This window comes from Equus caballus, chromosome 4 (genome assembly GCF_041296265.1).
Source record: "Equus caballus isolate H_3958 breed thoroughbred chromosome 4, TB-T2T, whole genome shotgun sequence".
NCBI classification, from domain to species: Eukaryota; Metazoa; Chordata; class Mammalia; order Perissodactyla; family Equidae; genus Equus; species Equus caballus.
In genome coordinates this window covers 113,456,201-113,470,918 of record NC_091687.1, presented here as the reverse complement: position 1 = coordinate 113,470,918, position 14,718 = coordinate 113,456,201, and the positions used below count along the sequence as shown (strand labels likewise).

Sequence of the window (14,718 nt, the reverse complement as noted above, 5' to 3'; positions counted from 1 at the left end):
CAGTTCCTGATCCTCGTCCCCTCTGACCTAAATGCACTTTTTCAGCTCAGAAGAACATTTTGCCACTCCTGTAGGAGGCGCTTCAGGTCAAATTAGGAAAGGATTTTCCAGGATGACTGGAGGTTCCCACAGGCAACACTTTAATATTTCTGGGAACCGGGAAGCGAGTGTAAAACTACTCTAGACTCCCATTCGTGGAGCATTCCCTGGTGGGGGGAGTCAGAAAGAAAGGAGCAGCAGGAAGTTCTTCCATCACGAGGGCCTGACAACACGCCAGTTAGCAGGGGCCTCGCAGGAGCCAGAACTGGAAAGGGGTGTAAAGCTGGGGGACACCCACCTTCACAGCGGGGGCACCTTTCCGGTTGTCGCCACGTCAGTGCACACACCCTCTCCTGTGCTTCAGTGACAACGCTCGCCACGCACAAGGATTCGTTCCAGGCCTGTGGAGGTTCAGCTTTCAAACGTGTATTTACTTATCTCCATGCTTAGTAAGCCTGAGCATAACCTTGTATACATTTATGAAGAGTTTCCACTTAATCTTCTCATCAGAAAGCCCTCATTCATAACGACCCTGGCTAATGGAGGCGCCCACCATGTCCCTGCAGGGCTGTTCCAGGGTAACCAGCGCAGGGCTGTGGGTAACCAGGTGTCTCTCTGCAGGCATCCCCACTGTGTGCATCGGGGTGTGGACTGCAGCCCGGCTCTCCCTAGAAGACACGGGGTGAGTGCTCTGCCCACACTTCTGCCTCCAGACAAGAGGGAGTGGTACCCACTGCCTCTAGATGAAAGAGAGCAGTACTCTCTGCCTCCAGACAAGAGGGAGCAGTAGCCATTGCCTATAGATGAGAGGGAGATGTGCTCACTGCCCCCAGATGACAGGGGTCAGCACTCAGTGTTTCTAGATGAAAGGGAGCATTACCCACTGCCTCCAGATGGGAGGAGCAGTACCCTCTGCCTCCAGATGGGAGGAGCAGTATTCTCTGCCTCCAGATGACAGGGAGCAGTACCCTCTGCCTCTAAATGGGAGGGAGCAGTACCCTGTGCCTCCAGATGACAGGGAGCAGTACCCTCTGCCTCCAGATGGGAGGGAGCAGTACCCTCTGCCTCCAGATGACAGGGAGCAGTGCCCTCTGCCTCCAGATGGGAGGGAGCAGTACTCTCTGCCTCCAGGTGACAGGGAGCAGTACCCTCTGCCTCCAGATGGGAGGGAGCAGTACCCTCTGCCTCCAGATGACAGGGAGCAGTACCCTCTGCCTCCAGATGACAGGGAGCAGTGCCCTCTGCCTCTAGATGACAGGGAGCAGTGCCCGCTGCCTCCAGATGGGAGGGAGCAGTACCCTCTGCCTCCAGATGACAGGGAGCAGTGCCCTCTGCCTCAGATGACAGGGAGCAGTGCCCTCTGCCTCCAGATGGGAGAGAGCAGTACCCTCTGCCTCTAGATGACAGGAAGCAGTGCCCTCTGCCTCCAGATGGGAGGGAGCAGTGCCCTCTGCCTCCAGATGACAGGGAGCAGTACCCTCTGCCTCCAGATGGGAGGGAGCAGTACCCTCTGCCTCCAGATGACAGGGAGCAGTACCCTCTGCCTCCAGATGGGAGGGAGCAGTACCCTCTGCCTCCAGATGACAGGGAGCAGTACCCTCTGCCTCCAGATGGGAGGGAGCAGTGCCCTCTGCCTCCAGATGGGAGGGAGCAGTGCCCTCTGCCTCCAGATGACAGGGAGCAGTGCCCTCTGCCTCCAGATGGGAGGGAGCAGTGCCCTCTGCCTCCAGATGACAGGGAGCAGTACCCTCTGCCTCCAGATGACAGGGAGCAGTACCCTCTGCCTCTAGATGAGAGGGAGCAGTGCCCTCTGCCTCTAGATGAGAGGGAGCACTCATCCTCGCGCACCTGGTTTGTAGGGGGATCAGGGGTGATGTGATCTTCCTTCTCTCTTCCACAGTTGCTGGGACACCAATGACCACAGTGTTCCCTGGTGGGTCATACGAACACCAATTCTAATTTCTATCATAGTAAGTAATCTCTGTGCCGAAACGAGTTCCCCATGGGCTGCACACTTTGGTGGAGAGCGAGCCCCTTGTCCTCTATTAAAGATAAACAGCCGTGTCCTGCTCAGCCTTCTTGCATGCTCCCCTCCAGGGGAATCACCATCAGGTTGATGAGCGATGTCTGGGCTGAACTGCATTTCCATTGGTCCATTTCACATCTAAGAATTAATTTACTCATGCTGCACAGCCTGGGGTGATAAGATCGGGCACACAGCCGCCTGGGCTGCCCTGCTCCGACATGGAGGCAGACCCGGCTGGGCAGGGCTCCGTGCTTCTGTAACCACAGCCCCACCTCCCCCCAGCCCTGTTCTGGTGAGGAGCCCACCCAGGCTGCAGACCCCCCCATACACCACCTCCTTTGCAGGGGAAGACACACACAAATGTGTTGTCTCTTTCTGTGCAGGTCAATTTTGTCCTTTTCATTAGTATTATACGAATTTTACTGCAGAAGTTGACATCCCCAGATGTCGGCGGCAATGACCAGTCACAATATAAGTGAGTATGAGTTTAGATCCAGTGCTGAGCAGCCCTCAGACCTCACACGGCCTGGGACCGAGGGCAAAGGGGAGGAAGGCATGGGCGGAGAGCAGAGAGACTGGATCTGGTCTGGGCACCCAGCACATGGCCCAAGTGTGCCTCTTGGAGTCGCTGGAGTGTGCTCCTGGCTGGTGTGCAGGGACCTGCGTGTGTCGGGTGAGAGCTCGAGTCTTGTCTGAGGCAGGGCGATGCACGGGGATGGTCTCGTGAGCCCTGCTTCCTTGTCGCGTGGACTTCCTGCAGTGAGCTTGTCGCCAGAGGGTTTTGCCCACTTTCCCATCTTGTAATCGACTTTTTCTCCTTGGCCACCCATTATTTGTATTTTATGTTTGATTCTTTCTCCCCATCAGACCACATGGTCCATGCCGGCACCTAATGCTGAGCCTCGTGCTTAATAATGTTTCATGTTTATTGACCAAATGATTACATGACGATGGCTGTCGTCCTCCCCATTCAGTGGGAAAGAGAACGATGTTTCAGTAAGTCACCCACAGTCATCCAGCTAGTTAGTGAGGACCTGAGGACTCTGTAAAGGAATTTAAAGTCTATAAATTTCTATTAAGAATTTATAAAGAAAAATAAAGTCCGCAACTTGAGTATAAAATAAACGCTAGCTTAGTGTGGAGTGGTTGTTCCAGCTGGTGGGCGCCTCGGGCTCAGACAGACCAGGGTTGGAATCGCAGCTGCTGAGAGCTGTGTGGCCCTGGGCAGGTCACCCTACTGCCCACTGGGGGGGCCCACTCAGGGTCTCCTTCCCTCCTTGGACAACCGGGGGACCTGGGGAGATGTAAGGGCAGCGTCCCTCGTGGTCAGGAGCCCGATGCTGGGTGTATACACAGCCGGAGGCCTGGGGGAAGTGACCGCAAACTCTGTGCCCCAGTGTCCTCACCTGTAAAGTGCAAATAATACTACTTTTCACGGAGGTTATGAGGATTCCTTGAGTTAACATTTGAAAGACATTCGGTGCCTGGCACCAGTGAGCACTGTGAGAGTTTGGTGAGCGGGGTGCCTCTAACTGAGCCTGGGATGTAGAAAGTCCAGGGAATTGGTTTCTCTGCCCAGCGCACATCAGAGGAGGCTGCACGGACCTGCAGGTGGGATTCCACTCAGACCACAAAGGACAGAGCGGTTTTGGCTGCGCCATCTGAGCAGCATTTAGGGCTCATGTGGGGAGGGGGCCGATTCCCGGGACCTACCCGCCCCTGCGGCTCGGGGACCAGACCGTTCTCAGTCGCCCGTCACATCGAACTGCTGATTTTCTGCAGGCCTGTTTAGCTTCCATGCTGGCCTTTTCCCCGGGTCCTTTGGGAGTGTTCGCTAGGCAGATCTTAGAGACAGACACTTTTATTTTGGAAACAAAATCATCTGGGGATAATAGATTCTGCCCTTTTTCCAGGACAAGAAAGGCAGAGTGTCTGTGACACTCCCTCTGCTTATATCTTGACGTCTCTTCTGTGAACTGTCTCATGACAGTGGCAGCAAATCTCCCTGGACAGGGTCCCAGGGTTCCAGCCTCACGGAAACCCTTCTCTAGAGATGCGCCCATAGCAGACTCTGGACGTCTGAATGGTGGGGGCCTGGCAGGCTCCCGCTCCAGCATCTCACTAAAGGGCACAGCCCACTACAGGACCCCAGCTTTTTCACTCACCAGCCGACTCGGAACCAAGATGTTAAATGCAGCGGGTGCACCACGGGCTTATAAAGGTCAACGTGCGTGCCTGCAAGCGGGCAGCGCGCAGTGGTCAGTGATGGCCTTCCTCACTGACTGGGCTCGGACCGTGCTCACTCCTGCTGCAGAATCATTGGGGCTTCTGGGGTTTGTGCAGATCCCCTGAAACAGGGGAAACCCTGCTTGCTGTAAACTCCACAGGATGTGGTGTTCTGTTGTGAGGGAAATTTGGAGAAATGAACACATTTATCGAACTTCTGCATTTCTGCATTCGAGGCCCTGACTGCTAGGTTTGAGGCAAGTGCTTCAAAAATATGTAAAGAAATTTGAGACTTCTTTCTAAGTGTTGGGCGGGGCCAGCTGACAAGAGAAGCTGGGAGAGGAGCAAAGCGGAGCCTCCTCCCTCAGTTCCCCCCACGCAGTTTCCAGGACAAGACTGGTGGTTGGAGAGACCCCTGGATGTTTGTTTAGGGGACCTTGTGCACACACATCACCTGGGTCCTGACTGTGCCTGGGGGCTGAGGTCTTGCACCCCAACGAGCCCCAGTGACCCAGTACTCCTGATCCACAGACCTTGTTGGAGCGCAGGGGTCAAGTTTGGCCACACACTGGAATCACCTGGAGGATGTTACAACTCCTGATGCCGGGTCCCACCTGCAGAGACCCGATTTAATTGGAATGAGGAGAAAGTCTGCACTTGAGCAGTTTAAAAACCTCCCCAGGTGATCCTGACATGCAGCATTGAGAGTCGCTGGCTTAGAGCAGCAGTTCTCAAAGTGGGGTTCCCAGGCAGCAGCCTGGGACCCAGATGGAAATGCTGACTCAGCTCACAGAGCCAGGAATGAGGGTGGGGCTGGCAGTCTGCATTTTAACGTGACCTCTAGGTGATTCTGGTGCAGATGAGCTGGAGAAGTGCTGACTTAGAGAACCACGCCTGCGCCTGCGTTTGCTGATGGGGGAGGGGGTAGAGGATAACACTGCAGCCTTGGGGAGGGAGGAAGTGAGTTCAGCTCTTTGTTTCCCACACACAATGCAACATTGCAGCAGAAGGCCTGCTTTTTAGTGATGGAGGGTGATAACTCTTTGATGGACAGAGAAAGTACATCATTTCCCTGATTCCACAGAATCTGTGGGATCTAGCACACGGGTACCCGCCGGGAGGGTAACGCCGGCTGCAGGGATTCTGTCCGGCTCCTGTCGGAGCCTCACCCCTGCTGAGTCCCTCATTTGATCTCAGAGTGAGGCCTGTCTCTGTCCTTCCACTACTGGTAAGGGTCCCAGCTGTCAGCCAGGGACACGGGGCAGTAGGACCCACAGACCAGCGCTGTCGCTGGCCGGCTCCTCGAGGTTCCTCCTCAGAGCTCTGCTGCCTTCTGAGGATAGTGGCTTCATCGCCGCATTTGCACATTCTGCCATAAAGTGGGGGGCGTTACTTAGGAGAAAAGGCGCGTCCTGGTGAGGCCCCGGCCCCCCCAGGCCCCGGCGCAGCGCTTAGGCCCTCTCTCCGGCGCAGGAGGCTCGCCAAGTCCACGCTGCTGCTCATCCCGCTGTTCGGAGTCCACTACATGGTGTTCGCCGTCTTTCCCATGGGCATCTCCTCCAAGTACCAGATACTGTTTGAGCTGTGCCTCGGATCCTTCCAGGTGCGTGCGGGGGCCTGGGCCCGCCTCCCGGGCACGGGCGGCCGCTGACGACCCTTTCCTCCCGCAGGGCCTGGTGGTGGCGGTTCTCTACTGTTTTCTGAACAGCGAAGTAAGTCCTGCGTCCCGCCTCAGGACAGCAGCAGACGTTCCATCCGCGAGGGGTTTCCTAAAATGCGCCGCCCCGCCCCCGCCCCAGAAGGAGGCCTGTCTCCGTGGGGTCAGCCCTGCCCGGCTCTGCAGCTCTCTCGGCCTAGTAGCTGCGGCAGCGCCTTCTCCAGCCTCCCGCCCGCCCTTCCAGCACGTTCCCAAGCCGCCTCCTCTCCGCACCCCGGACATGATCGCAGTCCTGTGCAGTCCCACTTAGAGAGCTCCCGAGCGGGCAGTGAGGGACCCCGGCGGGGTCTGCATGGTCCCAGTCTTGCTTCTTGACCCAGGACCTGTGGGGCCCAGACATGAGGGCCCTGCAGACCCAGGGCGGGGGTGGGGAGACGTGCCTGCTCCTGCAGCTGCCGCCAGGGGCTCCTGAGGAAGCACGGGAGCCCCTCGTGCGCCCCACCACCGTGGGCTCTGCTCTCTGTTGTGCCCCCTGACTGCCCTCTGCCTGCCCTCCTACTGCCCTTGGTAGCCCTCTGCTCTACCCTCTGACTGCCCCTGGTTGCCCTCTGACTTCCCTCTGCTCTGCCCTCTGACTGCCCTCTGCTTTGCCCCCTGACTGCCCTCTGCTCTGCCCTCTTACTGCCCCTGGTTGCCCTCTGCTCTGCCCTCTGACTGCCCTCTGCTCTGCCCCCTGACTGCCCTCTGCTCTGCCCTCTTACTGCCCCTGGTTGCCCTCTGCTCTGCCCTCTGGCTGCCCTCTGCTCTGCCCCCTGACTGCTCTCTGCTCTGCCCTCTTACTGCCCCTGGTTGCCCTCTGCTCTGCCCTCTGGCTGCCCTCTGACTACCCTCTGACTGCCCTCTGCTCTGCCCTCTGGCTACCCTCTGCCCCTGACTGCCCTCTTACTGTCCCCTGCTATGCCCCCTGACCAAGATCTGCTCTGCCCTCTGGCTGCCCTCTGCTCTGCCCTCTTACTGCCCCTGGTTGCCCTCTGCTCTGCCCCCCGCTCTCCCCTCTGACTGCCCTCTGCTCTGCCCTCCCACTGCCCTCTGACTGCCCCCTGCTATGCCCCTGCTCTGACTGCTCTCTGCTCTGCCCTCTGGCTGCTCTCTGCTCTGCTCTCTTACTGCCCCTGGTTGCCCTCTGCTCTGCCCCCTGACTGCCCTCCGCTCTACCCTCTGACTTCTCCTGGTTGCCCTCTGGTTGCCCTCTGACTGCTCTCTGCTCTGCCCTCTTACTGCCCCTGGTTGCCCTCTGCTCTTAGTTCTGACCGCCCTCTGCTTTGCCCCCTGCTCTCCCCTCTAACTGCGCTCTGCTCTGCTCCCTGACTGGGCGCCATCCCTTCTTCTCACGTGCCGACGCCCCGCTGTTCCTCAGGCCCTCTACATGCTCATGGGGTCCCCGCCCCCCGCCGTCAGCGCCGTGCTTCCACCGGCCGGCTTCCCTCCCCATCTTCCAGCGGAGCCCCCACGGCGGCAGCAGGAGGAGCAGGACAACCCCCTGCTCCGCTAGTTAATCCTCTTCCCCCTGAGCTTGCTGCTGCCCCGGCGGCACCTCCTGCCGTCCGGGTTCCCCAGACGGGAGACCCCTCAGAGCCTGACCGGGAGGCCGGGACCCTTCTGGGCACCGGGTGGTGGCTGTGCCTGGCGGGGTGCACGCCCGGCACCCTCCCACCCGCCCCCGATGCCCAAATGCAGGCGCTGCAGTGCACGCCGTGGCCGCTCTTCCCTCTGCCGCAGTCGTCCTTTCCACTACTCCCCCCACCCCCACCCCCGTTCTTGGCTTCCTCCCTGCTCGGTGGGGACACCCCCCACGTCTACCATAGTCGAGCATCTCTTACCTGCTCTGTTCTCTGCCTTCACACTGGTCCAAGCGACCCCCCACCTGCCTCTCCCCACTCTTTCCAGCCTACCCCCAACACCCTCACTGGGGCCAGAGCGGCACCAGGACCCCACGAGACGCCCTGCCGCACCCCTGGCTCCTCGGAAGCTCCTCCCCGAAAGTACCAGTAACCGTCCCGAGGTCGGCGTGTCGCCGTCTCACGCACATCTCTCTCACCTGCGCTCAGGGCTTCAGGCTCCGGGCTGAGCGCCTTCCCCTCGGCCTCCCGGCCGTTTTCCCGGGGGGACACCTGAGCGCCCGCCTGGGCTGGACGATGGCTGAGCGCACCCCCCGCCTTGCCCCCACCAGGTGCAGAGCGAGCTGAGAAGGAAATGGAGGAGCCTGGGCCGGAGCCAGCCCTCCGGCCGCGACTACCGGCTCCACAGCTCGTCCATCTCGAGGACCGGCTCGGAGGGCGCCCTGCAGGGCCCCCGGGGCTCGCGCGCCGCATCCCTGCTGCAGACGGAGACCTCGGTCCTCTAGGGCCCGCGGGGCCGGGGCGGGGCGGACCCCCGGCTCGTCCGCCCCCCCTGTGCTTGTCCGTCTGCGGAGCAGGGTCACGCCGTGACCGACGGGGACTTAATCCAGTTGTTCAACTCCGTCATTTAGGTAATTTTGTTCATAATGCTGTTTGGCCTTGTAGACAGACCCATTTTCAAAGAGAATAGGGGAGACCGAGGTGGCCCCCGAAACGAGGCCGACGCCCCAGAACGTGAGTCCAGCCGCCGCGGAAGGAGAACGGGGGTCCCAGCCTCGTGAGTTCTCGGCGGGGAGCGGGCCCTCCCCGCGTGCCGCCAGCGCTGGCCCCCGCCCGGCCCTCGGCAGCCCCCCGCCTGCAGCACGTGCAGAAGCCGGGGCACGACCTCCTGGCGCCGCTCCCCAGGCGAGTCCTCCCGGCCCTCCGGCTCCCGCTCGCCCCACCGTCCAGGGCTCTCCTCTCCCGGCTTCACCAACGCCGTGGCCGCCCGGCCCGAGGAAAGTGCGGAGAAGAGCTCAGGGTGTGACAGCATGTCGTAGCGGTCACCCCGGGGCATCGGCGCTGCATGAGGGCCCCTCGACCCTGGACAGACGCCTCCCGGGTGACTTCAGCCCCCTTCGCCCAGCGGGGCTACCTGCGGCCACGGGGTGACCTGCAGCCAGGCTTCCGTTCAGGCTCCGGGTCATCAGGGCGACACCAGGCATTTTATCTGGTGGGCGTGGAGACCTATTCTCTTTTTCATGAAAATAATCTTGAAGTCATTTCTATTTAAATAGAGAGTTATTTTAACAAAGTGTAAAAATGAGTCAAGTGCTCCTGTGTTGCTTTAACTTGTAAATGTGGACGGAGTATCCACACGTGTAAACACTCAATAAAACCTGATTTCATGTCTGTCCACTGAGTAAGAAGCCGCTCTGACCAGCGAATCCGGAGGCCCTAGGCTCTCAAACTGAGGATGGACTCACATTTTCAGCTGAGCGCTGTCACCCCAGGAGGACGTCTCCTCATCTAACCTGGAGCTTGGATGGAGGAGGGAGAGGAGGGCACGGCCAGCGTCCCCAAGGCACGATGCCGCCTGTCAGGGCTTCCTCCACAGAGCAGCTGGGTAGGGGTGGCAGTGACTGCCCGGGGGTCTCAGCAGCCCTGGGGATGGGAGCCCTGTGTCTCTCAGCACCCCCTCCAGCTCCTCAGAACCTGAGACCGGGCTGAGTGTGTGTGCACGCATGTGTGTGCATGTGTGTGTTTGCGTGTGTGCCTGTGAGTGCACGTCTGTGTGCATGTCTATGAGCTGGCCATTAACCTCGTTTATGTCACAGGCAGATAAAATCTGTTTCTAACGAACTCCTTGCCCAACCAAACTGCTTCCTTTCAAATGGAATATAGCACACCACCAAAACCAAATCCTTGAGGATTTTCCACCAAATCCACCAAAAGCAAAGCCTCCAGGCCAAACTTGGAAATGAGCCAGGCAACCAGCCTCTGGTGAATTTCCCCAGCACAAAGCAGGGGAAGGATGGGGAGGAGGGTGGGCACGAAGCCTGGTCCAGGCCTCTGTCACCAGCATGCTCTTAGCCGTCTGCTGGTGGAGGGGCTCAGTGAGGACTCGCTCACACAGGAGCTGCTCCAGATGAGCTGAAGGGGGTGAAGACTTGATGGAGACCGAGACCCGAGCGCTCAGGAGCCGCCCTGAGGAAGGCGCCTCCTCTCGTGATGGAAAGAGCCTGCCTTCCTTCTCAAGAATGGCAGTTTTTTTAATGGCTTTTTTTTTTTTTTTTTTTTTGCTGAGGAAGACTGGCCCTGAGCTAACATCTGTGCCCATCTTCCTCTACTTTTTTAATATGTGGGACTCCTACCACAGCATGGCTTGCCACGCAGTGCTGTGTCCACACCTGGAATCTGAACCGGTGAACCCTGGGCTACCAAAGCGGAACATGCACACTTAACCGCTGAGCCACCGGGCTGGCCCCAAAATGGCTTTTTTCCAGGTTTTCAAGTTGCAGAAATTATACAGAAGATTTATAAAACCTCAAATATTATAGATAAGTGTTACCTAGAAAGTGAAAAAGCTCTGAATTGCATCCTTCTTCTGCCCCCTCCCCTCCAGCGGTAAATCTTATGGGTGACTGATCCTGTTCCCAACATTTTCCTCTATGTCTAAGTGACCCTCTCCCCCCCACACCCCCCCACACCCCCCGTCTCTCTTTCTTCTTTTTCTCCATGGAAATTAGGGCATTTTGTATAGAAGTTTCTGCCACTTGCTTTGCTGGTTAAGGCAGATTGGGGGGATCTTGGCTGTCCACATACAACCTGCTTCATTTTTAACAGCTGCATAATATTCCATGGCACGGACATACTTGGTTCCTTCCATCTGTCCCCTGCTGATGAATGTTTGAGTTGTTCCTATGCGTGGTCATGTGTCTGCCCAGGTTCCTACAGAATGAACTCCCAGAAGTGGAGATGCTGGGTCCTGGGTGTGCAGGTTTAACTGCAGAGGGTGTGGCAGCTCCTCCCCCACAAACACCAGCACCTTGAGCTCTCCTCTCTTCCTCCCCCAGTCGCCTGTCTTTAGTCGTGAGGGACGGGAACATCTCTTTACAGAAAGCTTTTTCTTCGGTTCTGACTTAAAGCTGAGCCTCAGCCTGACCCACTGACATCGCGGTGGAGAGCCAGCCCCGGCTCCTCCCGGAGGCCACTCCGCCTGAGCACAGGCCTGCTCAAGTTTACAAACTGACCTCTTTATCCTAGGAAACGAGGACACACGCAGCAGAGGCTGCCGGTGATCTGCATTGTCGTCCACCGGCACTTTCAGAGGCACCGCTTCTTGTGTGGCCGTGACAAAGGATTTAGGGCATCTTTTATACAGAAAGTGTTGTTTGGAAGATGGGAAGAAAGGGGACTCGCTTTATCTTCTCTAAAGGTTTAACGAGGAGAGTGGGGGCTGTAGAGGCAGCCGTGGCTCATGAAAACAGTCCCACTGCACCCGCCCAGGGGCGCCCCAACGGAGCCCTGACCAGCAGGCCTCAGCACGCACACTGCCCCCAGAGCCGTCACAGGATCCTTGTTAAAGCTACTTCTGTCCAACACTGGGAACTGAAGAAACAACAGAAAGAATAAACTATTAGAATTTAATCACAAAATAATGAGACCAAGCAGGACCAGTCTATCTTTGAGATTTAGGATTTTACTCGTCCTCGTGTGCTGAAGGTTGTAAGTGATAAAGTCTAGGAGAGCAGTACGTAAACTCGACACCTTAAAAACACAGGCTTTCATGTTTGAATAATTACAGTTATGAATCTAGAAGATGCAAAACTTGTGATTTTCAAATCTTAACATGAATGCTTATAATCCTTTGAGATTTGAAAACACACAATACACTAAACCCCAGTATACAGTGACTCATGGTTCTGCAGATTTTGAAACAGTAAATTATGCCCTCCCGACTCGCCTGCGATGGAAACCCGAGTATTTGTCTGTCCTTAGCTCCATAGGAGCTGGAGACGCGTGAGGCGCCATCTCTGTGAGTTTCATTCCAGTTCCTGCAGACGCACATACAACACACATGAATGCTTGGACAGGAGCATTTGCTGGAAGCACCCGGCTGCCTCCCCATCGCCCTCCGAAGAGGATGTGGGTTGGCCTCCCCAAGCCTCTCTCCTCTCTCCCTCCTTTCAGACACCTGGGGCTCTGTGAGGAGAACCTCCAGGAAGAGAGAAGGGCTGGAGAGGGTTTCCTCATGGGGGGGTGGAGAGGCAGGGGGGTGTGATGGACCATTTTAATAGAACAGCACAGGAGGCAGCAGAGGAGCAGCCATGCCGGACAGTGGGGACCAACGGCACCACGAGTTTCCAAACCCAGAGCTTCCTCTGTGATCTACAGAAAAGGCAAGTGCAGGACTTGGCTTATTTACAGTCACTGCCCATGCACAGCTTTGCTCTTTGGATCTCACCACCTGGAGAGGAAACCATGGACCGTGGATTGATAAGCACATACTGTTGTCAACCACATCTGGTTCACATCATGTCTCCCTATCCACCCATCCATCTATCCGTCTGTCCAACTGTCTAATCACGTGGCTGCACATGGCTTTGCAGAGAACACCAAGGGTTCTGCAAGAAAAAGAAGGGCTTTGAGGAAAAGACAGGCCTTGACTTAGATTTGAGGGGATGAGTGGAATTCATAAAAGAGTATGAATTAAAAGTGAGTTTAAATGTAGGACAGATGTGGTTGGTGCACACAGCCCTGCAGAGAAATAGCAGAGGTGAGGTCAGACAGGCAGACGCCAATGCTGCACAGCAGGTGGAAAACTGGGTATTTTTCAAGGCATTTGAGCTGGGACATGGCACATGGAGGCAGTGTCTCAGGAGGGGAATCGAGGCTGGTGGAAAGAGAAGGAGACGCCAGCAGCAGCGTGAGCCGTGGTCTGTGCAGGACGGAGAGGAGGGAAACCACAGGCTTGGTGAGAAGTTTCTCAAAGAGGTGATGTCAGAATAACAGTCCCTGAGACGCCCGTGAGACACTGATGCGCACAGTGGACACGACGGCTGCATCCACGTCCGTGGTCTAAATGCCCGAGCAACGACATGTGAGCTTCCAAGTGCCATTTGCTCTGACGCTTTTAGGGTAAAATGAATACATCACTTTGTAAAATGTCTGTTAGTCCAGCTCAGGGGATTTTCTCAAGAGCCAATAGCCTTTGGTTTTTCCTGTCCTGTGAAGTTCTCTCAAGTGAAGGGGGTGTCCAAGGGCCCCTCTGGACCTCTGTTCTGCCATCTTGATGTAATTGCATCTCAGCCTGCACTGATCACATAAGAGACAGGTTGGAACCGACACCGTAGCAGAGCAGGTGAATCTGCGGAACCCCAACCAAACTGATTCCAGAAGCTCTTTTCACTGACCTTAAACCAAAAGAGAAAGGAATCTACGCATGAAATCTGCTTGAGCGGATCCAGGCCAGGGCGAGGAAAGAGCATCTGAATGAAACCACCACACAGTCTGGTCCCTGCTATAATGAAGCCGTCACTGCGGGCCCCACACCACGACAGACCATCCTCAGAGCTGGGACCACCAGGACTGCCTGCCCCACCCCACACTCTGGGTTAAACCTGGACAAACAACAGGTCCCGTGAGCCAGGTCAAGGTGTGTTTTTACAGAACCTTATTTGGGGCATTACAGGGATGTGCAGGCTGTGGGGGGAGGGGTCTGTCAGTGAAAATTACCTCCCAGGGTCGGTAACTAAGGTTAAGGTCAGGCTTCCAGGCCAAGGTCAGCATCCCAAACAGAGGCAGTAAGGGGGGGCTCGAGGCTCAAAGGAAGGAGAGCAGGGGGTGGGGACAGTCAGGCCCCAAACCCAAGGCCAGCCAGGCCCAGGGCCGTCACAGAGCAGCGCTGGGAGGACAGGGTGGGGGTCCAGCCATTTGATCCCCTACACGGAACCAGCTGCTGTCAAGAAAAACCACCAGGCGGGTCCAGGCCCGGCGCTCGAGGACCCTGTGCTTGAGGACCCCACCGTAGTCAGCAGGGACGATGCAGGAGCAAGGACGTGGAGTGTGTCCAGCTGCATCTGCTCGGCACCTTTGCCCAGCCGCCCACGTATCTGCAGCGGGTAGTCCAGGGGCCAAAGCGGAGAACCCAAGGCCCCTGGACTTGGCTCACCAGGCTCGTCGGTTGGATCTCCCTCTGAAGACGGCCTTACAGCAGAGGGATGGCCTCTGCCCTCGGTTGGCATGGCCCAAGGAGTGCCTTCCACTCAGGCCACCAGGTGAACATGCCTTGGAGTGGGCCCTGCTCTCAGCGTCCCACAGAACCCTGCGTGCTTGTTCCTGCAAGCCGTCTTGAATTGGGTTTTTGTGGATTACCAATAAAGTAATAAATAAAAACGCAGCCCTCCTGTGGCCACCCCACCAGTCTCGCCCTGGCCAGTCACCAGGAGGTCTCCTGGTCTCCACACTGTTCCCTCCTGTTTCCAGGCCCCAGCTGGGATGGTTTCTGGGCGTGAGCACTGAGCAGGGGAATCAGGAAGACGACGGGGCACTGTGTGCTCGGGGCCTCTGAGCGGAGCTGACATCCAGACGGTGCACTTGGCCTCCGCCCTCCTGCTGCTCTGGAAAAACACCAGCGACAGGAGCAGGATGGCATCCTCCTCTGTGTGGTTTCGGGCTGATTTCTCAGATAACCCAGGCCTCCACCAACTTCCTTACAAAACGTTGGGGGGGTGGGGGTGCTGGAGCAAGCCCTGAATCCTGGCTTATGCCCTACCCTCAGTCGTGGAGAGCCAGCCCCTCACGGCCCTCTCCCCGCTTCAAGGACCCTTGCATCCCACTGAGGTGGCCCACCACCCCTCCGCCATCCCCTTGTCCCCCATCGATGAGCC

At 57.3% G+C, this 14,718-nt stretch overlaps 1 protein-coding gene across 3 annotated transcripts in view; it reads left to right on the top strand.

Annotated features, from left to right (window-relative positions):
- The window catches only part of VIPR2 (vasoactive intestinal peptide receptor 2), a 71,575-nt gene extending 62,333 nt beyond the window's left edge, over window positions 1-9,242 (top strand). For 2 of the 3 annotated variants that reach the window (XM_023640132.2, XM_070266146.1), the window contains 6 exons: window positions 661-721; window positions 1,940-2,009; window positions 2,449-2,540; window positions 5,765-5,894; window positions 5,962-6,003; window positions 8,179-9,242. In XM_023640132.2, the coding sequence (XP_023495900.1) occupies window positions 661-721; window positions 1,940-2,009; window positions 2,449-2,540; window positions 5,765-5,894; window positions 5,962-6,003; window positions 8,179-8,352 (569 nt within the window). In that variant the 3' untranslated portion in view covers window positions 8,353-9,242. The remainder of the gene's footprint in view (window positions 1-660; window positions 722-1,939; window positions 2,010-2,448; window positions 2,541-5,764; window positions 5,895-5,961; window positions 6,004-8,178) is intronic. The other variant, XM_023640134.2, reaches the window with a different exon arrangement.
- Window positions 9,243-14,718: the final 5,476 nt, after the last annotated feature.